Source organism: Poecilia reticulata, linkage group LG12 (genome assembly GCF_000633615.1).
Source record: "Poecilia reticulata strain Guanapo linkage group LG12, Guppy_female_1.0+MT, whole genome shotgun sequence".
NCBI lineage: Eukaryota > Metazoa > Chordata > Actinopteri > Cyprinodontiformes > Poeciliidae > Poecilia > Poecilia reticulata.
Genome location: NC_024342.1, coordinates 15,732,104 through 15,758,170, shown reverse-complemented (window position 1 = coordinate 15,758,170; position 26,067 = coordinate 15,732,104). Strand labels below are relative to the sequence as shown.

General features: G+C 38.4%; 1 protein-coding gene and 1 long non-coding RNA gene across 2 annotated transcripts; both read left to right on the top strand.

The window, feature by feature from the left end:
• Positions 1-227: 227 nt before the first annotated feature.
• tbc1d10ab (TBC1 domain family, member 10Ab) lies at positions 228-9,631 on the top strand. The gene is made up of 9 exons (XM_008424124.1): positions 228-894; positions 3,429-3,528; positions 3,663-3,770; positions 4,093-4,199; positions 4,775-4,889; positions 5,048-5,113; positions 6,001-6,190; positions 7,636-7,790; positions 7,875-9,631. Exons 1-9 carry the CDS (start codon positions 713-715, stop codon positions 8,265-8,267), a joined length of 1,416 nt encoding a protein of 471 aa, XP_008422346.1. The 5' UTR covers positions 228-712; the 3' UTR covers positions 8,268-9,631.
• Positions 9,632-13,934: 4,303 nt separating this feature from the next.
• On the top strand, positions 13,935-14,791 carry LOC103473700 (uncharacterized). The gene is made up of 2 exons (XR_535058.1): positions 13,935-14,062; positions 14,353-14,791. It is a non-coding gene; the product is annotated as an uncharacterized LOC103473700 (long non-coding RNA).
• The last annotated feature ends 11,276 nt before the right edge of the window (positions 14,792-26,067 follow it).

Here is a 26,067-nt window from a genome sequence, read left to right as displayed (position 1 = left end):
AGAATTTGAACTTACTATAATTATGTATTTACTGTTAGCATAGTACCACTAGCTACCAACTTGCACAGTTTACTGTAAAAAAATATATACATACTGGGAAAAAATATAAATAGTATAATATAATTATGAAAGAAATTACAATTTCATTTTTAGACGTGATATCTAGTGTAAAAGGACAGTTACTGTGTTGTAATATTCGTGCTTCACCAGTAGGTGGAAGGCGAGAGCAACTGGATGCCGTGCATGTTTTGTTTACCAACTTGCTCCTGGCAGCCAGTTTCTCTTCCTTGTAGCCTAAAGCTAACCCATATTCTTGCTGACAGCAGTGAGACTCAGAAGAAAGGGTCAGCTGACAACACTATGATAATAGCATGTTACCTTCGACGTTAGTATTACAAACAATCGAGCTACTTTAACCTCTTTTCTTTTTTGAGCTGGTCGTTTGATTTAGGCTCTGGGGATTTAACCACATGGTGGAAATCGGTTAGTGTACCTGTAACGTTCATTTTGGACTCTAAAACGGAGATTTAGCAAAGAAAATAACCTCTCATTAGTTTGTTTAGGTGTTGACCAGCTAGTCTTCGAGCTAGCTTTGTCCTGTAGCAGTTAGCTAACCCAGCGGGCGTCTGCATGGAGAGCTTTAAACTTACATGCTTAAGTTTTGAGATCACTCTCTAGACCGCCTGCTTTCACTGAGGTAAATGCCGTCTAAATGGCAAAAACGGAGCAGAGAAATGGACTGGAACTTCAGGGCAACACAGAGAAGCTGACGGGCAGTAATGGGAAGAGCAGCTCGAATGGACTGGAGCCAGAGGTGAACGGCTCCATCCCCGAAGAGACGCAGGTGGATAAGTACGGGTTCACTGGAGGAGCTCAGCAGTCCGCAGGAGAACTGTGAGTAACATTTCAGCACGACTGGCAGCCAACTTTCAGTTTGATTATTGAATGAGGAAGCTAAAAAAGATCATTTCCCCTTGTGGGAATATAATTCTTCGAAAAACACAGTGGTTATTGTTTGTGTATTTTAATGTAGCCTATTTTAATTTCGTGTTTTAAAAGATTATATACCCTTTGGCTACAACAACTGGAGTCCAAAAATTCTTAATACATCTGGTTTAATATGATGTGTGTCCTCCTATTTGTGCTATAATGAATTTCCATGTAGTTTAGGAGACTATTTATTAGAAAATTTTACTACATTCTTCCAGAAGTACATTTTTTAGGTCAGACAGTGATGCTGGACGTGAAGGCCAGGCTTCAAGTCTCCACTCTTGATTAATTCTTAAGTTGTTTCATCATGGTTTAGGTCTAGACTCTGTGCAGTTGAGTCAGGTTCTTCCTGTCTAAGCTCAGTCATCCATGTTTTTTACTGACCATTCTGTGCACATTAGTGCACAGCCATGTTGGAACAGAAATGAGGTATCGCCAAATATTTTTTTGCAACAGTGGAAGAAGTTATTGTCCAAAATGTCATCGTATGCTTTAGGATTTCATTGTTCGTTCAATTCCTGAAAGACAGCTACTACTTTTTGCACCAAACTTAGATGGCCAAGAATGCTTTTAGGCACGCTGGACTTTTCATTACATCTGGTCATGTAGTGTTTTCGGCTCTGCTCCTCCAGGCACACTGCCCTGCATGTTTAAGATGTTTCCCTGCTTTCATACACCTAATTCAGATGAATGCAGTTCAGCCTGTTAATCAGTTGTCAACTGAAATCAGGTGTGTTGAAGCAAGAAACCATCTAAAACATGCAGGTCAGTGAGCCTCGAGGACCAGGGTTGCGAAACACCGATGGTCTGAGTGCTAATGGCTAAGGTACAGCAGATCCCAATCGGTTCCACTCACCGTTGCATGCTTAATATAAAGAAAATGTCCTAATGTGCCTGTCGTGACCAAACAGTAGAATCCATTAGTGTTTGTAGAAGCATTCTGGATTTCTATTCTGATATTGAATGGATTTTTACATTTGCGATCATCTTCCAAACATTGGCTTAAAAACTCCAAAATACAGCATTTCCCCATTTATTTACTGGACAAGTTTTGTTTCTTCAATATGTATATATATTTTTAAATCAATTATAGGAAGAGGAAAATCAAAAACATCATGTTTAAACCAATTCATTACTCCTGTGTTTCTGGATAGCAAATGGAAGATGTATCATAATGGCCTAAGGAAGGACAGGAAATCAGATTATATCTGTAGGCTGAACATTGTGGCAGATCCTCCCTCTGCATGTTCATGCAAACAATAGAGGATAATTGTAGTGCAGCTCAGGGTGGTGTATTTCCCTTTCACTTGGTTATTGTTCATCTATGCATCGTTCAAGCTCTCCCCCTCAGTGTGAAGGCAAACTAACGTGAGCCGCAAAGTTTTCAGGCCTCTGTTTTCTACACGAGTCCTTCTATTCTGAAACCTTTCGACTGCCTCATGTCAGACATCCCTCTTTTTAAAGTCACAAGAGCAATAATAATTAGAAGTTTTTCAGTTTCAAATGAAACCGTCTTCTCTTGAAAAGTTGACATTTGGAGGCTTCACCGAAAATACAAATACAGCTTAAAAATGTGCTTTTAAACTGAATATAGACCTGAACGATCAATAATAAATCGGACTTGGCAGTCTGGTCTGTCATAGGCAACACAGTATTCTGCATTTTTTATTTGTTTTTTTATTATTAATGATAGGATGTAATACCGTGTAGATGATTTGGAACTTTACATACACTAGTTATTTTCTTACATTTCACCTTTTTGTAGTCTCTTAACATTCAGTATGACTGAGGAGCAAGCATCTTAGATCTTTTGTTTATCAACACTAGTTTATATTCATTATGGACCCAAACAGGGTCAAAATGATGTTTGTCCCAAACATAGTTAAACCTTTTAATCAACTTTGACCAAGCTTGGAACATTTTACAATGATCCTTGTTATTTAGTGTGATAATTGTGTTGATTATGTCCTACCCGTCCTTGAATTGTGCAATAAATGTCCCCATGTGGGAAAATGAAGAGCTGAATCTGATAAATGAACTCAGTACATGATATTTGGTTAAATGTTCTTTAACAAGCTGGCAAAAGAAAAGCTAAGGTAAATCATTAAGAACCTAAAATGTATAAAGTATCCATGTAAGTTTTATGTAAACCTCTGATTAGAGCTGTAAGTGTGTATCAGGATGAGGCCGCTGGTTTTCACTTTCACAAACATATCTTCCAAAGGGAAGATATCTTTGTGCATGAGACTGCGATGAGCTGAATTGGGGGAAAGGTTCCCCTCAGCTTCCTGTTTTCCCTCCACCTCGCTCAGATTCCTGAGGAAAGTTTCCTGCATGTGCGAGGAAGACCGGGATCCTCCTGATATAGCAACAGGAGAGGTCAGAGGAGCCGCAGCCAGCTTGTCTGAACGCTGTTTGTGCGGATTGTGTCTCCTCAGAGCGGAACAAGTCCCCATTGCGGTGCTGAGGCAACGCGAAGCTAAATGGCTGGAGATGCTGAACAGCTGGGACAAGTGGATGGCCAAAAAACACAACAAGGTCTGCTGCACTGCACGAACCGAACCCGCTGAGAGATTATGAGAAAATCTAGTTCTGTTTGTTTTAGAAAAGGGTTTCTCGTGACTTCATGCGTGAGTTTTGAGTGATTGGATGTGTTTTTGTTGGATAAAAAGGTGAAAGAGCGCTGTCAGAAGGGGATCCCTCCGTCCTTACGGGGCCGAGCCTGGCTCTACCTCACTGGGGCCAAAGTAAAACGGGAGCAAAACAAGGGCTGGTTTGAGGTCGGTGCACGATTCATGCTTGCCTTTTTATGACGTGTATTAATCAACCCAGCTGGAAGAACATTGTTTTATGCCATGCAACGTCATTTTTTTACTATTCTACACAGGAAAAGTCAACAATATGATGAGGAACTTTTGCAGGAACTCGTGTATAAACTTAATGTCTGCATTTGACTAGATCTGCTGCAGTTATGAGATTATGATCCTTCGTTTCCATTTGTTTGTTTGTTTGTTTGTTTGTTTGTTTGTTTGTTTGTTTCAGATTACAAGAACATTAATGGTTGTTTAAAGTTGTAACATGTCACGAACCGATGTGTTTCAGGAGCTGGACATTCAGCCGGGAGATCCTAAATGGGTTGATGTCATCGAGAGGGATCTTCATCGCCAGTTTCCTTTTCATGAAATGTTCGCAGCCAGAGGAGGTCATGGGTCAGTGGCCTGTTTTACTGTATGAGTTGGTGTTAATGCTGTGCATTTTTCATTGAGGTTTTATACGATTGACTATATATTAATCTGAAAAGTGTGGTGTGGATTTGTTTAGCTTTTTCTGCTGTATTTTCAAGTGCAGATCTTTCAATCAGGCTGGATGGAAAGATTCTGTGAATAGAAACCTTCAAGTCTTGCCTTGTCTTTACTTTGACTGGACCAGAGCCTCCCCATTGTAGCTCTAGGTGTTTATTTTGGGTTATCAAACTGTTGGAAGTTGGATTTAATTTTGTCCTTACTCCCATCCACTCCATCTCCACTGTGGGAAAACCTTCCCAGAGCATCATGCTGCCACCACCGTGTTTCACTGTGCAGGTGGTGTGCTGTTAGTTTTCTGCCACACTTGTAAGCTAAGAAGCTCATTTATGGTCTGAACTGACCAGATCACTTTCTGCTACGTGACTTTTACCACAACAAAAAATAAAAAGCACCAAACATGTGGTTATAACTTGAAGAATTGTGGAAAACTGAGCAGACATCCTTGCAAAGATGATATCGTCCATGTTTTTTCCCTGCAGGCAGCAGGATCTGTTTCGCGTCCTGAAAGCTTACACTCTCCACCGACCTGACGAAGGTTACTGTCAGGCTCAGGCTCCCGTTGCTGCCGTCCTCTTGATGCACATGCCAGCTGAGGTGAAAATCCTCTAATGTTTCAAGATCTCGTTTTTTTTTTGTTTTGTTTTTTTCAAAAGTATCTACAAGCAATCTATTTAATGTGTGTGTGTTTTTTTTTTTTTCCCCATATTTGTTTTTCATATTTGACACTGATGTCACAATTCTGTTTGTTTTAGGATGCCTTCTGGGTTCTTGTGCAGATCTGTGAAAAATACCTTCCTGGATACTACAGCACGGGGCTGGTATGTCACAGAGCCACCTGAGGAACAGCGGGGCGTTACCTGAAAGCATGTCCATCGTTATGCAAAAACACAAAATCTTACCAAGTATTTTTGGTTTAGATTCCAGTGCAGATATCTTAGTACAATGGAAATAAAACTAAACTAACTCACAAGTAACTTTTCAGCACAGTATAGGAGTTCATTTTAAGTCAATAAGTTCTTAATATTGATAGTTATAAGTGAAATAATCTGCCAGTGGAACAAGACATTTGTCCTATGTTAATATAAGTAAAAATGTGTTGTTCCACTGGCAGATTATTTCACTTATAGCTAGTAGGTTTTTGCCAATATTAGAGAATTATTGACTTCAAACAAGTCATTAAGTATTTGGTGCGATTTTGTGTTTTTTGCAGTATACTGGAAATTTACAATTTAACAAAGAGATGATCGCTTATTACTAAAAATACATAGATGCATGTAATAAGCATGTATGTCAGAAATAAAAACAATTAAATACAAATTTATTTTCATTTCAAAATGCTGTACGTCATAAAAAAAACTCCAAAATACAAAGTCGTAGAACACACAGTCAACAACTGAAACATCATATTTTGCCGTCAAAGACATGAGTTTGTCATTTTACACGTTTTTAAGTGGCAGTCAGAGTTCGCCAGTGAAACAAACACTAGCTTCAAAACATTTTTGCTCTGCTACGGTATGTGTGGCCATAGAGGCCGTCAGACTTGTCAGGCGACTCTTTCTCTCACTGGATACTGATAAGCTAACAAGCTAATAACACAAGGTGGTGACTGGGCCAAGGACAGGGATAAGCAGACAATCCGATTAGGCGGAGACAGAGGAATCCGTTGTCCCCTCCCGCTCACTGCTGTTCCCCGTCTCCTCCACAGGAGGCGATCCAGCTCGACGGGGAGATCCTGTACGCTCTGCTGCGGGGGGTGTCTCCCGTGGCCCACCGCCACTTAAAGAAGCACAAGCTGGAGCCGATCCTGTACATGACGGAGTGGTTTATGTGCGCCTTCTCCCGGACCCTGCCCTGGTCCTCTGTGCTGCGGGTCTGGGACATGTTCCTCTGTGAGGGTGAGACCCCCAGGGAGAAAAATATTAAAGAACTGTAACGCTTTGTTTTCCTTTAGGTAGCAGTAATGATATCACACTTGGAGTGAAAACGTTTTGGCTGTTTGTGTGAATTTGCTGCCACGCCCTCGGAGCATTTTTAGTGTGTTAGTAATAAATGACGAGCGAGCGAGCAAACAAACACACTGATGTAATGTTTAACAAGGGGTTTTATTGTTTGCTAAAGTTCAGCATGTTTTGTTTTGACTTTAATGTAGTAGTCAGTTTTCAGGTAATCTGTCTAGTTTTCCGGGAAATGTTTTTGTTTTGTGTTTCAGACTTTTGGAAAAATGCAGAAATATTCCAAAGCAGTATGTAAATGTCACTGTATTTAGCGTCAGTCATCCACACCCAATTGTTGTTTCACCGAAATGGAAATTTCTTCTTTACATTCTATAATAGATGTAAAGAATAGATGCAGGAAAAAACAGCTTCAGTTTAAACTAAAACACCCAAGAATTTAAAGGGTTTTACATTTTTAGTAAAAAAAAATAAAAAATACCCAAATCAATTATTTACATTCATCTTAAAAACCTTTAATGGCCTCTTAGTGAAAACAGTACTTTACATTTAAGTTTAAACTTTGAAACATTGATTCGGTTGTGATTAGAAGATTTCTGCAGAATTAGAAATTTCATGAATCTGAGTGAAACAAGAATGTTGCACTCAGATTGTAAAGTGCAACCACATGAGTCCAGCTGCATGAGAACATCAGAGATCCTTTTGGGGTTTGGTATGGCTCTCCACCCAGAGTGCCATTTTACTCTCGGGTTGGCAATAATACCTAATGAGAGGAAGTTGTTTTCTCAGTTAGGATATTTTATTTCTAATGCCTACTCTCATGTCCATCCTATAGAAAGAGAGCTCCCTCTTGTGGTCACAGGTGAACGCTGCTTAAGCTGTGGTCAAATCTGGACTGATAAAATGTTCACTGAACAAAAATTATTTATAACAGTTTTGAGATTTAAATTTGAGAAGAGCCAAAAAACAGAGCTGATTTAAATATCTTGTGGCTTTTACAATCGTCTTGGAATAAAATAATCGTTTGAAGCTAAATTTATAGTGAAGTCTGAACTGTGTAATTTTAAACTGATTACAAAATCGCAGGAACACTGTTGGGATATTTTTGCTCTAGTTTCTAATATGAAAATATCTTAAAGCACTTGAAATAAGACAAAACTAACTGGCAAGTAACTTTTCAACAAAATATAGGAGTTAATTTTAAGTAGTATAAACTTATATATTTTGCTGAAAAGTTACTTTTCAGTTACTTTTGTCTTATTTCAAGAGTACCAAGATATTTGCACTAGAAACTAGACCAAAATACTTTGTAATAGTTTGTGTTTTATCCCATCTACATTTGCAGATGTAATTACATGTTGTGTTCTGATTGGTGTTTCTGCTCTCAGGAGTGAAGATCCTCTTCAGAGTGGGCCTGGTTCTCCTGAAATGCATGTTAGGAACCCAAGAGAAAGTCAAGACCTGCCAAGGTTTATACGAGACGATGGAGCTGTTGAAAAAGATTCAGCCTCAGTACACACGTGAAGGCTTCCTGGTGCAGGAGGTAGGGCTGCTCTGTTGTAACCTTCACTCATTCGATCGCCCGTCTTCCTGAATCTGAGACGTCGCCGCTACCCGTGTGTTTCAGATCATCAATCTACCGGTGTCTGAGAAGAACATTGAGAAGGAACACCAAGCTCAGCTGCGGCGTTGGAAGGAGAGTCGCGGAGATCTAAGTTGCAAGTCCCCTCCGAGGATGCACGGCGCCAAGGCCATAATGTCTGCCGAGCCTCCGAGCCGGCAGGAGCTGAGACAGAGACCTACCATCATCGTTGAGTCTCCTTTGGCGCCGAAAACGGAGGCGGCGCCAGAAGATGAAGCGAAGGGAAGTAAAAAGGCCGCAAAGGCAAACGGGCATCCGACCGTCCTCCCACCAGACGGGATTGTTAATCTCGATGATCCGTCCTCAACCCTTCAACACACGACCACCCAGGGGTCCAAAGAGAGTCTGAGCAGTGCCGAGCACGACACGTACCTTTAACCAGACCAGGTTTACACCAGTTCATAGCATGAATCATTCCATGACACTCTGTTTCAGCATGAACCACTTCACAGTTTTTAGTGACAGGATAAACATTAAATCCCTGCAGCAGCAGTGGAAAATGCTTTTTGCTCTTTATAGCCACAGCACAGACTTCTTAGGTGTTGGGCTAAGACATTTCACTAGACCAAATAGCGTCCAGGAAACTTCTGGCTTTAAGTAGCTTGAATTTTAGACAAGTGGTTTCTTTGGATTTTGCAGGTATTTAAATGTATTTTATGCTACAATATTGCTGCCCATATAAACATACAGGACAAAGTTTTAACCTGTAGAAGCAATAATTTTGAAATACACATGAGTAATGGGCAATTCATGGGAAGAGGTATACATTCATTCTACATGTCCAAAGTCAGTTCGTAAGGGTCACCCTGCATATTTTAGTTCTTTCTCTGGTTCAGCACGCATAAATCAAATAGTAGTTCATTAGGAGTACCTCTACTATACTTTGAGGTAATTGGACCGTTTGAATCAGCCATGTTGGGGTAGAGACTTCTCTAAAACAGGCAGGTGTGGCCCTTGAGGACTAAAGCTGGTCCTAATTAATTGATGACCTCTTCTTCCTCGGTTCTGCCCTGACAAGTCACTACGTTTCCAATCTCTCAGCAATTCACACTAACTCACAGACAAACAGTTGTCAGCTTGTCTGCTTGACCCATTTTCATATGCTGGTTCTATGAATCAGTAATTGCTCTTCTTGTCCACACGGGGGCGACCTGACGCTGTTTTTTAGCCAAAGCAGTGAGCCGCTCTTGGGGTAAAACTTCACAATCAGATGGAGGAACGAGGTTCATCACCAGCGGCGTTTTGTGTCAGTATGCCAAAGATTTGTTGTTTATGTGTTTTAAATATTTGAGAAGAGGGTTTTGGTTTTCTCAAAGTGTTGACATTGATTTGTTAAAGGGGGACAAATGTATGAGAATGTAGAGCTTCTTTAAAGTTTGCAGTTCCTTCAATTTAAAATGATATATTTTTTAAAAAGTTGTATTTAAAAACAAGAACTGATAAAAAGCTGTTATTTGTAATCTGCAACAGTAAAGTCACTATTGATCTGGTGAGCCATAAACCTTTGATAATCAGTTAAATGTTAGTGTTGTTCCTCATTATCATTATTGTTGTTATAATATGGTGTTAAATGAAGGGCAAAGTTTCAAATGAAGTTTTATGCAATCAACATTTGCCAGTCCAACAAGCTGTTTTAATGGATGTAAGTTGATGTACCAACATATCCATTGTCTTATGTCTGAAATTGTATTGTACAAGCCACTAAGGTTATCTGTTGATTTTAAACAAATTTAAAAAGTGTATTTGTGTGGTTTTGTGGTTCTTTTCTCCAAGAAAAAGTGAAGGTTTTTGTTTAAATTTAAAGCATTTGGTGTTTGTATTCATGTGCAGAGGATCAATTACATTTGGCAAATGTTTATCTGCTGGACAAAGCATAGAGCTTCCAGCTCCATTTGAACATTTATGTTGTATTTACTGATCATCTGAGAATTATTCATAGAAAATATGATTCAAATCAACATAATATGGTTCTGTATCAAGGAATTTTTAAAGAGGTCTAAATGCCAGCAGCATTACAAAAAAAGTATAATTTCTGTAGTGAAATGCTACTTGGTGTTATTTTTTACCAAGGTTTTGATTTGTATGGGAAAAGAAAACAGTATAATAGTAAAAATTGTTTATATGCAGACTTTATTCTCTTAATCAAAAATTTTATTTTATTTTATCCAATCAGCTTCGTTTTACACAGATTTTTTATTTTTTAGTTCCACCACAGACGTATAAGAATTGGGTTTAATTGAATATATGACTTTTCAATATTGTCTTGTGCTTTTGCCTAGTTTCTGTGTTTGCAATTTGGAGATGTGTGTGCATCTCCAATCAACAGGGAGTCTGGCGTCTACCAAACTTGGATAAGTTGCCATCACGTTCTCAGCACATACATTTTATGCGTTTTTAAAACTCTCGTGCTCCAGCTTGCCTACTGGAGAAAGTATAATTTACCAACTTTAAGAATCTGCAAAGAGCACATTCTGATTTTTAAGGTGCTGAAGTTGTAGTTCTGGGTGAAGTGGAGTTAGAAAAACAGCACTGAAGCATTGACATCTGAAACTTGTTTGTGCATTTAAAGATGATGCTTTTCAAGAATTTTGCTGTTTATACATTTAAAGGCCGGCTGCTGTCTTGTGCCATTTTTACATTTTGGCCACGAACAGACAGATAAAATACTGATCGCATCTTTTAGTTTGTCCCACATCCTGGAATAAGACATATTCTCACATTCTACAGCTTTTCACACAGATCCCCCTTAACCTTATGTATTGTCCCATTAAAGATATTTTCCATTGTGAAAACATGTTATTTTTTTTTGTTTTTTTTTTACAATTTACAACTCATCTTTTCTCCACTGACTGGTATTTAAGCTGTTATGACAGCTCACCCCACATCCATCTCTTTTTATGCATCGCTAATTAAAAGAAAAAAGAAATTAAGACGAGGGGTAAAAGTCAAGTAAAAACAGGAGCCAGCAGTTGAATGGCTTCTGTGTTATCATTCAGCTCCCTCCCTCCCTCCCTCACCCGTGCTGCAGCAGCACACTTCCTCGGACACCTGTTCCTCCCTCTCTTTCAGCTCTTTGAGCCATTTGCATCTCAAATAGGCTAAATTCCCACAGCGCCGTCTGAAGCTCGTCACGCAGCCATCAGCCTTTGGTCTCTGAATGGAGTCCTCCACGCACATACAGGCCTTCTTATTCTGCCCGGTCCACCAACAAACCTCAGCTGTGGTTCAGCAACGCTACAGCCAACATTTTAAGTTTCCCTCCCATCAGCGACATTCCAGCACCGCTGAGTTTATCTGGATTACTCCAGTGTTTTCATACAGTTTCTCTCGAGACATTTGGTGACGTGCGATCGAACAATATTAAAAACAAGATTATATGTTGATGCACCCAACAACCAGAAGTGATTATAAATGTCTTCCATGCTTGCTTCTGTGAAATTCCTCCTTCAAAACTTAATTGTTGCCTTTTTTTTAATTCCTGTAAAGAATTTTATTTTACACACATATTGCTAAAGGATGCTTGTGATTGTGGCATCCTTGTTCATCTCCTCATCATCTTCACTTCTTTGCATTTTGCTTATGCAAACAATACAAACTGTCTTAACCTCGCTTGTCTCTACCAGACCCTTAATCACAACCCATTCTCGACCCCCACCTGTCTGTTTTCAACTTTTGCAGTGCTCAACATCTCTGGCTAGACCCAAAACCCTGGGAGGGGGGTTGAATGGGTGACAGTCTTTATGGCTAATCTGCAGAGATGGGGGTGGAGACGTGACCCAGACATCACCCCCAAAACCACATTCAGAAACAAACTGAGCAGAACTGTGGAGTTGTTTTCTTCATAGCTCTTGCTTTTTCCAATATTAGTCCCAAAAGGTCAAATTGAAAACATTTTTTTTTTTTTTTTTTTTTTTGCGCTTTCTTGCATAGTGGTCACCACAGAGGACAGCTATCTAAAAGTCATTTTCTTGTGCTTCTTGTGGATTTTTATGTTATAAATGCACACAGACCACTGAAGTGGACACTAATGCATAATAAAATACACCATCAACTACTGGCCATCAGCTGCAAAGGCAAGAAATGATTTTTGTTAAATCCAATATGGCCGACAGACAAAAAAGCACGCCAACTGACCCGGTCCATCCTTCCAAAAAAATATTGTGACCTCAGATAACCCCTAAAGAACAATACTACTGATGTATTTTTCAAATAACAACTTTGTATTTGGAGAAAATTACAATTGATCATCTCAAAAAAATTAATAAAAACCTTTTTTACAAAAACAAATTCCTACCTTTTTTTTTATGCCGTAAGAAAATAATTTAAAAAAAAATGCTGGGGAAAAAAATTCCTGGCACAAAGGATCATTATTCATGCATGAAAGAGTTAATTTCTAGTGTACTAAACTTACATACACAGGTTTTGGAGTCATTTTGGAGTATTGCTTAGGAAATACTTTGCTTATTTAAGCAAGACAATGCTAACCAAAGTCGAGGAAATCAATGTTAAATTGTCATCTTCATATGTATTCGGCACATTTACTGGAGAAACGCATGCGACATATGATATGTGTTATATTAATAACACATAAACAGCCAAACTAGGATGTCATATTTGAGGCAACGTGTTGCTGCTAGATTTGTCGATGCAGCAAAATATGATCCACAATGTCCAGATATAGAGATCTGGATCATGAATAAACTTTTGAAGTCAGCGAACGCAGAAATACTTCACTGGGGTTAAAAGTTATCTTCAGTAAAGTTCAAAACCAGACACAGTGGCACCCAAAAGCAAACACGCTCCTCTAAAAATACCAGTTTTTAAAACATTGCAAAAAATATTTTTAATGCAAAACAAATGGAAAACAAATAAAAAGGTGCAATAATTCACAAGTTTACACTACATGAAAGGACACAGGCGCATATTTTTCCTCACTATTATTGCTTGTTTTAGGTTAGTTATCATCAGAAAAATTATTTCTATTTGCTAAATGTCAGAGAACATTTTTTTATTTGAAAAGTTTACATACATTTGCTCAATATCAGGAATAATTGTCTTTTAAACATATGACCTGGATCAAATCTTTTGGGTTTCCTTCCACAACTTTCTCACAATAGTTTGTTTGGTCAATTCCTCCTGAGAGAACTGGTGTCAAGTTTCTCACTCGTCTTTATAGATCGACCCACAACCTGTTTATAGGATTGAGATCAGAGCTGTTGAGTGTATATGAACTATTAAAATCACTCTGTCAGCTGTGCTCTATCTTTATGGGTACAAGTTTGAGTAAAATGAACATTGTTCTTTTATTCTATGAACTGCTGACAATATGTCTCTGAAACTCCAAGCAAAAACTTAGTATTTATTTGCAGAAAACGAGAAATGGTCAAAATAACAAAAAGATGCAGAGCTTTTATAATAATGCAAAGAAAACAAGTTCATATTCACTTAGAAACAACAATACTAATGTTTTAACTCGGGTTCAGAAACCAATATTTGGTGGAATAGCCAGGAGATTTTCACTGGGATTCATTCAGTGCAGTGGGCTCTTCATTTTTTCCAGGTCCCATTAATTATATTTTAAACTTTTTCTTTTTTGAACTTCTTTAAGGTTATATAAAAACGCTGAAGCCTTCTCTATCTTTCCATCATGTCTGTATAGCAGAAGCATGAAGACCTAATTCAAACAGTCTACTTATAATATCAGGTCACTATAAATAAAACTGCCTTGTTTGATTATTCTCTTCTTTCCAGGTGCAGAAAACATAGAGAACTCTATTTAAAGAAAAAAAAAAACTCTTCTCTTCTTGAGTTACACATAATGTCTGTTGCCACCAGATTTGAAAAAGTCTCTATTAATGTTGGTCCATAATTATCAGGGCATACACAAATAAACTGTAAGTAAGAGTACACCCTGCATGTGAGCTCTGTTTATTCTCTGTTGCTGTTTTCGGGGGTGTGGCGAGCACATCGAGGTGGATGACCTCACGATGCCATATGTGTGAAGCGTCTGGGAGATTACAGTCTGGTATCGCGAGCGGTAAAGCTCCTCTGAAGCTTTTCGGTAACAAGGACTGAAGGTCTGCAGCTTTATCCCCACCTGCCGCCCCCCATCGTGCCCCCAGCCCGATTAGAGGGGCCAAAGGTCAGGGGGGTTTTGAAACTAAAAACCCACCGTGAGTAAACTTTATGGGATTTTCTTCTGAGCAATTAAGGTTACATGGTTACAAAGGGGAATGGAAGCCGTTGAAATTTTAGAGAAAATAAAAGTGGGATTACTAACAATTTAGAGAAAAAAAAAGTGTCGTATAATTTAGAGGTTATCTTGAAAAGAGCAGGAAATCCCAACTACCTCAAACTGAAATCCTTATCATTGAAAGATTTTCCATGCTTTTCAGACAGAAAAACATTTTCTTAAATCCTGACAGACATTTACTCAGAGTAATTGAGAGCTCAAACCTTGCAGGCATTCCTGTTTGTGACCTTCCACGTGTTTTGGGGGCAGAAGCTGCGCTGAAAAGTTTGAAGTGGCATCGGCTGCACGTGTGGGACAGGAAGCGGAGCGGAAGGTGTCAAAGGTCAGACAGATGCTTTCTTTGTGGACAGTGGGCAGGAAGTTTGTGCGTCCTTTCTTGGTCCTCCTCAGGTTGACAGTAGCTGCGGTCCTAATGATCTCACATCCGTCAGATTTCTGGACTCTGGGTTTTAAATTGTAGCAGGAAATGATAGCGAACCGCTGGTTTGGTTCCAGCTGGGGATCCCCCGGATCTTTTTGTACGTCTACTCCCGACTGGACAAATTATGCCAAGTGTGATTTAATAGGTCAAAGGTGTTCCTGTTCTTTATTATTCTATATATGCTATTGTATCTCATGTTTTAATAGATTAAATCTTCATATCACATCACATCCTCCCTTTCTCCTCCTTTAGTTTTCCCTTCTGCTCCATCCTGGACTTGAGTTTTGCTCTCTTCCACTGCATCTCATTACTTCTATGACTATTACTTATTTATGAAGCACTTTAGAAACAACAGCTGAGACAAAGTGCTAGTTCATCTTTTGATTCTTCAGCATAATACCTAATCACAATTTGTCATTAAAAGCATTGGTTCTGCTTCAATTTTACACTCTTGTCACAAATCTTAACCTGAAGTTTGCTTTGTAGGAAAATTTGTACCGTTTTGCCGTTTTTGTCCTGATGCTCTTGCATTCAAGTAAGTTTTTTGCACTTCACTTTAAATAATTATGCCATTTCAGAAAAAAAGATTCATCTTACCGAAATCAAACTGCATTTTTGCATGTTCTAGTTTTAGTTATGATCCAAACTGCTGCATAAAAACCGAATCATAATTGTGGAAATAGAATGATAAACTTTTTTTTTTTATTCTCTTTTCTGGAGATGAACACTGAGACATGCATTTTAACTCTCGAGACATAAATATATTAAATTCAATTGAGTTGAGTCCAGAATTTCTCAGGTTACCTGCAGCAGATAACTCTTGTTAGAGTTTTTATTTAATATGAAACCTGACCAATTGGACTCGAAGCCTGGAGCTGATGTCTAAAGCTCGCTGCTGTCGTCTTAAAACAAGAGTTGGTGTGAACACAATTTGTTCAGAAGAAAAAACACCAAAAACTTACTTTAAAACATGAGCATTACATCACATTAAAACATCAAGAGAAATAAGCATTATAACATTACAGTAAAAGGCTAAACATGAGGGAAATCATTAAGTGGGATGTTGAGGCCATAAAACATGCAATCCTGTAAAGAAAAAAAACTAAGCCGTGCCTTCTCTTACAGCCCTAAGCTCATTAGACAGGAGGTCAGGCTGTTGTGTTTCTATGAATACAAATTAAAGCTGAAGCCAATAAACATAAAAACTGCTGCAGTTTTAAGGCTCTGAAAGGTCGTGGGGTTTCTCATGAGAGTTAAACCTGCTCACTTTCCTCCTGAATCAGATGTCCAGCACCGCTCTTCCAAGAAACGCCTGATTAGAGGTGTAAAACAGAGAGAATCTACAAATAATAAAGGAGGAAAAACAAACTTATAGCTTGAGATGGAAAGTTTAGATGCTGCTGCCAAGTGAAAGGGCTTGGTTAGCAGAGAATGAGCTCTGCTTGTTATTGTACGTGCCTGGCCGTACTATCAAGAGGAAGCCTACATAGATAGAGCTTTTTGTTTACATTTCACTCCTTCCTTTCTTTGCTTTAACTTTCAGTGCCTGCTTTGTCCCCACAGGGACGTGCGTCGCATATCAAAGGACAAAATCCAACCCTTTCCCCTGTGATCATTCATGCAATCGTTAAGGAATTGTTTCCATTTGTTGATTTTATTTCAACCACATTTTTTGCCAACTCCTGAAAATAAAAATTATCTGCGTCCTGCCAACTAAAATGCTGCTTTGCGCGGAGATTTCAGTAAATTTCAAAAGCTGAAAATCTGCTACTCAAGATTTTTTTTTTATTTTCTATTGGTACTTTTTTCAGGACCCAAAAATGTATCAAGGTTGTGAATTTTGGAATTTTATAGCTAGTAATAATGTTTAAAAACCAAATATGTGCTCTTGATCATAAAAAGTGAACATTTTCCATTTACACAAGAATATGGATGTTTTTTATGACTCTGAGTGCAGAGAGGGTCCAAAATCTGCATGTTCATGTTCAATAAAATATTATAAAACATGATGCATTTTATGATCCTGAAGTATGTTTGGAGAAGTGAAGGTGAGGCATTCAGCATTCAATATTCTGTATTTTTCTTAGACCTTTATTTATGCATGTTGTCTCATTGATCCAATGAGATTTCCTTTACAAAAAGAGACCTGTTTAGATAAAACAAGCCAAATTACAAACACAGCAACAAAACAAGTAATTTAGAAATTTGACTCAGTCATTAAATAAGCTAATAAAACATGAGGTAAAAATAAGAAAACATTTGTCTTTTCGTATTAATGTGAATATAGAAAACACAAACTAAGAAAGAATGTTAAAACCAAGTTAACATAAATTGTAATTTATTGGGTGTAAAAATAAGTTCATATCCACTCTGAACATGTAAATATATTTTACCACTGTTATTATTTTTAATTGTTTTGGGGTTGTTGTTGGGTTGTTGTTGTTTTTTTCATTTATTTACTTTGCATAAATGAAAATAAATGACTGATAATTATTTTATCACATTATGTCCAGTTAAACTCAAATGAAGCAGCTAATTCCAAATAAAGCCATTCTGTTACGCTGTTGGACTGTAAATGTTTTATGGGTAAAGAATCTGGAATCCGTTGTTGCTAAAGAAAAAATAAAATAAAAAAGACTTACTGCCACAAAATGTAAATACACATCACAATTCAAAGGTTTGCACCGGGTCGATTAAGGTCAGGCAAAGTAAAACTGGTGGAACCTCTGGAACTGGATTCTCCCTGTTTGGTGCCTTAAGTTGCCAAATGTTTTGTTGTTTTAGTCCATAATGAGACACGCGGCTTGTAAAAGTCCCTTGGCACTGTTTGTGTTACGTGTTTACCTCTGCATGGGATGTTTGTTAAGTCGTTTCTGCCGTGTCGATGGTGTTTTTCATTTATCTGCATCAATCTGAAGTTACTTCCTGCCATTGTTGTGTCACATCCCCACTGTCTCCTCTCTTCCTGTCAATCTAGTCCTCTTTTTCCTCAGCAAGGAAGCTGGAAGCTTGAAGAGGATACACACTGGGAGAGGAGGAGGAGAGGGGAGCGCTGTAGTTGTGTAAGTTTGTGCCCAAGTATGGCTGAGTGCGTTTGTGTGGTTGTGAGAGCGAAGGAGAGCTGCTGAGGCCCTGATAAGACGTTGATGGTGTGCAGAAGAAGCACCAGCGGGTTATGATAACGCTAAAATAAACATCGGCCCCAGCGTGGCAAACTGAAATTAGGTCACACACTGTAAAATAGTTCAGGTTTAGAGGTGATTTTAGTCAATCTTAACCAATTTTGAGTGGTTAGAACATCAAAAGTCAGATTTGTTATATGTATGAACTTATCTTGAACGTGAACAAAACAACACACCTCAAACCTGCCATGAATTAGAAATTGCTGCAACACCAGAGTCTGTTTCCTATGTGAGGCCGACTTTACATCCCAACTCTGAAACTGGAACCTTGCGAGCTAAACTAATGTTTGCAGTTTGACGAGCAAAATGTATTCCAGAGAAAAGTTTATGCTCAGATGAGAAAGTTTCAGCTGTTTTAAAACATTAACAAGTTGCAGAGATTCAGGAGTCAAACTCTTAACCAGCACCAATTATCAAGCACAGTGGTGGCAGCATTATGCCGAAGGTCTTTTTTGCTATATATTTGTGCTATGTTTGCAAAGTTGGTGTAATAAAGAATAAGAAGATGTGGTTGAAATTTGTACAGAATTTGGTGTTCAAAAAGTTAAATTATACTAAATTGCACATCAAAATGAGTTTGATGTTAAAAACTTCTTCTTCAACCTTACTGAATATTTGCTTTAAAATCTTAAAAACGGAACAAGCCAATTTAAATTAACTTTGGCAATTCTGCAAGAAAGGTAGTGACATTTAATGAAATATGTACAGGATTTTTCGGATTATTTATTTGAACTTTTCCCCCATGTTTTGAACCATGCGCCTTGTAGCCCGGTGCGGCTTTTCTGTGGATTTTTCTTCAACCACCAGGGGGCTCTTCAGCAGGAGGTGAATCATTGGAAGTCAAAATTGGAAATCAAAGAAGAAAGTGCTGATTTTCATTTACAAGCACATGCTAGCAGCAGGCACGATGGAGAAATTTCTTCAAACTCATAGCCCCTCATCATGGAAACAACATGAAGAAGTTCATATGATGCAGCTTATTGATCTGGCAGTACAGATCGATAGCCGCTGTACGTAAACTCGGCGTGAACGAATCCATGGTTTGGCGTTGGAGACGGAGAGCTGACCTCTGCTGCGTCCTTATGGAAAACCGAGAGCGGAGGAGATACCAGCGGTTTATAATCCGGTGCGACTTATATATGTACGTTTTCATTTGTTTTTTTTTAAACATTTGTAAAAGCACTCTATAGTCCGGAAAATATGGTATTTATTTGAACCTGTATGGCTTGCAGGAAGGTCCCTGCAATCCATACAGGTTCAGGCAGCTCTTGTTTGTTGAAATCGTTTGCAGTTGTTTGTTTTATATTTGTTCAAACCTGAAAAAATAACAACACAACTGGCATTTAAGACTGATTTATAAAAAACCCATGCTGATGATCAGACTTTAGAAATGCATTCCAGCAACTTCAACATTCATGATTTCACTGAGGCATTTAACTGCAGGGAAGACATACTGGTATGATTTGCAGGTTTTCTGTCTGCAGCTTATGTTTTATTCAGACCCTCACCTCTTCATGATTTCTTTTCATGCATCGTTGTTAATATGTAGTTTTAGTTTCAAAATCTTTTGTGGTGCCTTTTTTTTTTTTGTTATGTTTCCTGTAGTTTGCGCTTTTCCACTGGATAATCCACTAATACAAAAACAGTCTTTCCCAGTATCTTAATTTTTTTCTTATAACTTTATTCTGTTTTTAACTCACTAAATAATATTACAACCCATCAGGTCCAAATCTCAGCTGCCCCATCTCAATATATATTTAAGGTTTTACGGTAAAAGAAAATGGACTGGGTTTTAATCACCATGTGTGCAGGAGACAGTAAAGCTTTTTGTTTTTTTTTTACTCCCATCAGCAGCTGACCTCATTGGCTATAATAAATGAGAGTAAAGACAAAAGCATATGTTCAGCAGGACCTTTGGTTTGAAATTACAATAGCTTATTGTGTTGCATCCACTTCAGTCACGGCCTTCTCATTGTGCATTAAGATGAAGGATTTCTGGGCGTGTTCTTTATGTGTGCCTCTCGCAACCTTTAAACTATACTGATGTCTTATGTTTCAAAAACCATGGGAAGTTCAGAGAAACGTAACGATTTGTACAGTTCATGTTACATGTACGGGTCGACCTCTACAGGGTTTTCACCCCTCCCATCGTTGTGTTGCATTCAGGGCACCGAAACGGGATTTAATTAATGCTTCAATTCCTATTTGGGCTTTTTTGTTGTTGTTGTTGTTTCAAAGTAATTTCTGGATATGTTGAGCACACATCTTCTGCTTTTGTTATGTAATATTCACAAAACATTCAGTAAAAAATATGAGTTTGTCTGAATGGATAGGAACGTGCAATGGAGAAGAGATGTGGACAAGAGTTCATTGTTGTGAGCATTTTTTTCATGTTTCATGTGGAAACAACTGAAAAATATGATTATGCAATGTAAAGAAAATATATAGAACAGTACAGCATATATACTGTACTCACCTAAACACATTTTATGTTGAGAGCAGTAAAGCTGTGATGCTAAAGATCCGATATTAAACCTTTCCTTACAGTGAACATAAATAAATATACTTCCAGATTAGGGCAGATTTGTTTGGATAGTCTATTTCCCATTAAAAAAAACCCTGATTTTAATATTTACTCCAGTTATCTTTGACATTAAAATTAGTTTGATAATCTGAAATATTTAAACTTGGAAAAACAGAAGGAATCCGAAAGAGGGCAAACACTTTTCACTAGTTTTTATCATCCAGGGTGTTTAAATATAATCTCCTTTAAATACGTTTATCCAAGCTGGCGATTCTAAAGTTAAAGTAAAACATGTATACAGTAATTTCAAATACAGGACTTTACAGTAAGCTGCAATAAGTAAATCATAAACCAAAATATGGAACAACAATGTTGCTGCAAGCTGTTTTTTCCTCTCCAAACCTTTGCCGGTTGTTGTATTTGTTCTCAGATCTCACAAAGTGACACTGATCTCATCATCGCATAAACAAGCCTCCTGACTTATCAGTTATCTCGTGTCAGACAAGTGAGCTAACGCAAACACTGACGGCACCTACTCCTCTGAGTGCAAGCAAAGTGTATCTGACATGATTTGTGTCTCCGCTCTGCTTCTTCGTCAGATAAATGAGCCTCTCCAGTTGAAACTTGTCACGGCGGGGCGCCTCTTCGTCTCCTAAGAGGCGCCCCGCCGTGATGCAAACCTCAGATATTTACTGGCAACCCTGACGGAAAGCGTCAGCTATTTTTACCTTTTTGTAAAAACTATTTTCCCTCCTTCTTTCCTCGCTTTCATTCGCGGTAAATATTTTTCACTTGGCTCAGATGACAACAACATTTTGAAAGCAGGAAGGTTTCTATCAACAGACTCCCCCGGTCAACTGAGTCGCAGTCAGCAGGGCAGGAGGTTAGTGGGGTGTTGAGGGAAGCTGCTGCTGCTGCTGCTGCTGCTGCTGCTGCTGCGTTGTTTAGAGGTCAAAGGAGAGAGAAGAAGACCACAATACCTCCCGGTGTCCTTGTGATTGTGAACATACCAAAATATGTATTTTTTTCCCCCTTTCCTCTCTTCTTCCTATTGAGTTGAACTTACTGTATGAGCTATTTTTCCACAAAGATGCTTGACTCTTCAAAAGTGCAACCAGACTGACTGGAACTCATCTTTTGGTGTTCAAAACCTGAACAGCCAATAGCTTTTAAAGCAGGAACTATTTTCTCCGGCGTGAACACAAAGCTCATTCTTAAAACTGAATGGTTTACAGCAAAACACAAACACAATGGCACCCTCCCTGGGTGAGCAGTAAAGTTCAATTTATGGTTTCCACTTCCGCTTGTGCACAGGGACTATGTGGCATAAATTTTCTGGTCCGCAGCAGTCTGCAGGCCCCCCAGAGTGTGGTCCAAATATATTCACCTGGCTTTGCTTCCCCGCATTAGCGTTTTGTAGAATCACCTTTTCCAGCTGCAAGTTTTTCAGAGGATGTCTCTGCACTGCAAAAGCACAAACTCTTACTAAGTATTTTTGGTCTATTTTCTAGTGCAGTTGTCTTACCACACTGGAAATAAGATTTGTAAGTACAAGTTTCTAGTACTTTTTCATCAACATTAAGGAATTTTTTACTTAAACCTCTTATTTCTTGTTGGAAAAGTTACTTGTAAGTTAGTTTTGTTTCAAATATACTAATATATTTGCACCAGAAACTAAACTACAAGACTTTTGCAATGTACCAATTTTGTACATCTAGAGACAGAAAATTGTACACGTCCTTGAGCTCAAACTCACTCAGATTACACAGAGAAGTCCTGTAAACAGCAGAACCTCTGATCTGAGGTTTGGGCTTTGACTGGACCGTTCTACCACACTAGTATACTTTGATCTAATCCGTTCCATTGCAGTTCTGTCTCAAGTTTTTTGCAGCTTCTAGCAATTTTTCTTCCAGGATCACCCTGTTTTTCCTCCATACACATCCTCATCAACTCTGATTAGGTTCCCTGCTGAGAAGCAGTTTCAGAAATATAAATTTTTTCTATTTCCTCATGAGTTAGAGTCAGTTTTAACATAGTGGTGAAAAGGTTTGAACATCTCTGAGCCTGAGGGCTTTTTTTTCACAACGTGGTGTCGTTCTCCTTATCGACTGAAGGAAAAGTAGTGAATTGGCTAATGAAGCCCAAATGGTGGAACATTTAAGGCCTGCTGGAGGTGTTGGCTTTAACAGCAGCTAATAATTAAAAGTGGACTTTAGCCTTGATATGACTGCTTATTTTTTGCCCATCAGGGCCGATTAGCATGAGAGCTGTTAGTATTGGCTCAGGTGTTTACATCATGAATTTTAAGATAAATTCAAGTCAGAGTTCTCCAGATCTGAAGTAACACACACACACTTCGAAGAGCCAGCTGCCTCTGAACAGGACATGTGGTCTGACAGCTTAACACGCACATCAAACAACTGTCGGACCCCCACAAACGCCTAAACAACAAGAACACACAACTCACACTCCCCAACTGTGACAAGCATCACTAAAAAAAGCCTCATAAAGAGAGAACTCTGTCACAATAATAGATCAAAGCCCTGCAACACACGCTGCTGCTGCTCATTTCTGTCCTTGTGCAAAAAGTCTTTCCTTTAAGTCTTACGGAAATGCAGCAACTGATGCATGGCCATTGAACAAAGAGAGAGAAATACCAAAAAAAGCAGAAGAACAAACATAAACATATAGGTTGTCTCTGTGTGCATGGTGTGTGGCTTGCAACATGAGGCCACACGTGAGGAAAACAACAACAGTAATTGATATGACACACAGGTGGGTAATTAGGAGAGAAAACAAGAGCTGAATGCTGTGGAAGCAGAGTTGGTGGCATGCTGGGTGACTTGGTGGACGGCCACTCTGCAAAACAACACCAGCTTTGTCCAACTGGGACTTGTCACTCTTGCAGAGCAAATATGTTCCTCTTCTTGCACAAGTAGCCTTTCAGCATCACTTAAACCTTAGTGCATTTATGTACAGTAGCTCTAATGAGCAGACTGTGGGGGAAAAAAGTTTATAGATGAATTAATCATCAGGGCACTTGTGCTTTATTTCCCCATCAAAGACGGGAGCTAAGAACAGGCCTCTGTCGCACCAGAGAACAGATAGGAAGCCAAGCCTACTGTGATCGACTTCGGTCTGCTTTCATCCGGTTTTGCCAAAGCGCCCTGAGACATCTGCTGCTGTCCGGATGGAGCCACTGAAAAATAATTTGATTTCAGATTGCCCAAATCACAGGAACAGGCAACAACAACAGCTGTCTGGGAGTAAGTGACGTTGGTGAAAGCAGAGGCGACAGGAATAAATCCTCATCTTCATAATTGGAGGAAAAAGGAGGATGACTAAGGAGGGCCAGAAGGAGTAGGATGATGGGAGGAGGGAAGGGGGGATGGCTTGGGAAGATTGTTGAGTGATACAGTAGTTGTGTCTAAAGGTCGGTTCCCCGGCGCCACTGTTGCCGCTCCGCTGAGAGATGTGGCATGCTGAAGACTTGAGAAGTCCCATCTGGACCAGAAAATAAAACTGAGAAACTGCTGTTAAAGAGAAAGGTGTTTTTTTTCCCCCCTCATTAAACAGCAATGAATCTAGAAAACTCAAATGTGTATGCTGCTTTATGAAAAATAAGATTTCTTTGCATTTTAAGGTAGAGTAGTATCAAATAGAATTAATAATTTCTATTAATGATTAATAGAAAGATCTTTATTGACATTACAGAACTAATGTCATTAAAGAATGTAACTAGCTTTGTGCTAGTTAGAAATTAGCATACAACTAATCAGCTTGATAAGAGAGAAGATCAGCTCCACGGGTTTGTGTTTTGGTTATTAGCATAAACTTCATTTCTAACTAGCTTTATGCTAATTTCCCACCATGCTAATTACCTGTAGATAAGGTGGCATAAGGATCCAGCTCTTCAGGTCATCCATCATTCCTCATTGTCTTGTTATGCTAACATTAAGCCTTGTAACAAAATAGCTAAACCCACTGGTTTACCAAAATACACCAGAAAAATAATTTTGTTATTTTTACTTTTTTTTTTTTTTACTTTATTCCCAGATTCATATTTCAGCTTCAGTCGCAAAGAAAACACTCTTACTGTCCTACATGCAGTGGGCAGAAAGAAATTTGGAGAATCTGGTTTACATTTGAGTCAAGTTAACGACTGCATGCTAGCAGCTCCACTCAAGCTAACAGCTAATCAAAGAATTCATGGATTGATTTAATAAAACTCATACAGAAAACAATCATTGCTACATTATTTAACTTTACACTTTGCAATTCTCTACGAGTCAGGTTTTTATGTTTTCATAATTTCCTAATCAAAACAGTGTTTCTCGCTATGCTAACTGCTAGCAGTGTGGAGCTCAGATATCCTGCTGTTGACTAGCAGACTCAAACAGGAGTTTTTCTCTCTCCTTAGTAAATTGTTCTTACTCAGGATACAAATATCCTGATATCTTCTAAATCACACATCCACATTGTTTACAGAATGACTCAGTTGTGCTGTCCAATAGTTGTTGTGTCTGAATTAGCCTGAGAGAAGAACGGTTCATGATTCTCAGCATCCTCAATATAGAGCAACACAGGTTGTTTGGTTTAGAAATTTCAGATAAAAAAAACAATCTCAAATAAAACTAATGGCATCTAAAAAAAATCTAGGTAATTTTTAAAGTTGTACAAATTTTTGAGGGCCAAGTCTGGAACAATAAAATTCTGATTTTAGCATGGTAAGAGAGAAGTCCAGCTTTCCATGGGTTTGTGTTTTGGTTATTTATTAAATTTATTTATTTATTGCATCAGATACTAAAAATAAAAAGATACACATTATGTTGTGCTTTATCATGTTTTCTTATAGGTTTAAGTAGAAATAGTAGTAGTTCTCGCCCTCTTTTAATCTATCAAGACGAGGTTAAAAATTTTTTTTAAAAATCCAGCAGTTTCAGTGATTCAGTGAAGTCAGACAAGAGAAACAGTATTTTAGTCCAAAAAGCAACAAAAACTATATATTTCTAATTGTGTAAGTTTCTGCATAATTTTTTTTTCAAGGCTCTTACATCATAGTTATTCATATAGTAGGAGAATATTTAGTATTTGGTTATTTTTTAAAACTATTTTAGCAGACCTGCAGAAAAAAATATTTTAAGAAGTTCTAAATTGAAAGCACAAATACATCTATGACCAAAACTGTAGTCAAACTTATTTAGTATTTTCATTAGGAGGTGATCAAAAGAAGACATGATATCTATTAAAGTCACATCTTTTTTCTCATTTTTGTTCTTTGGCATGTTTCGACATGTGCAGGGGAAACAAGACAGGCAAAGAAATGCCAACAGTTTTCCTTTTCATCTGGTAAATGAGGGTGCTCCAGTAACAAAACAGCCCCCTATTGATATTAAAATGTCTGTTCTTTATGAAACCTGTGCATGCTTTACTATCAGCCTGCTGTTCAGACATGTCCTATTAGCTCTCGTTTTCACAAATGACAAAAATATGTTTTAAGATGGACCCAGAGAGTTAAAATTTTTGTCATTTCAAATTTCTATGCAAGTACAGCAGTGGGGAGTAATTTTTCAAATGCAAATTAAAAACCCAAAATGTATTTTTAAAGTTTTAAAGTGACTTAGTGTGTTTTCCAGTTAAGTTACTAATGAAATGAATGGAGAGACATATGCATGGGGGAACTGAGTGCTGAGAGGGAAAGATTGGCGTGAGGGGAGGAGTTGTGGGAGGGTGCAACCCGGATGGGGGTGTGTATATAAGGGTATGCAGATTTCACACACAGCAACAGACTTCACAGT

Coding starts and splice junctions, on each gene's coding strand:
- tbc1d10ab (XM_008424124.1), top strand. CDS start 713: ATGGCAAAAACGGAGCAGAGAAATGGACTGGAACTTCAGGGCAACACA. Junction 895..3,428: donor CAGCAGTCCGCAGGAGAACT/GTGAGTAACATT, acceptor GTGTCTCCTCAG/AGCGGAACAAGTCCCCATTG. Junction 5,114..6,000: donor GATACTACAGCACGGGGCTG/GTATGTCACAGA, acceptor TCTCCTCCACAG/GAGGCGATCCAGCTCGACGG.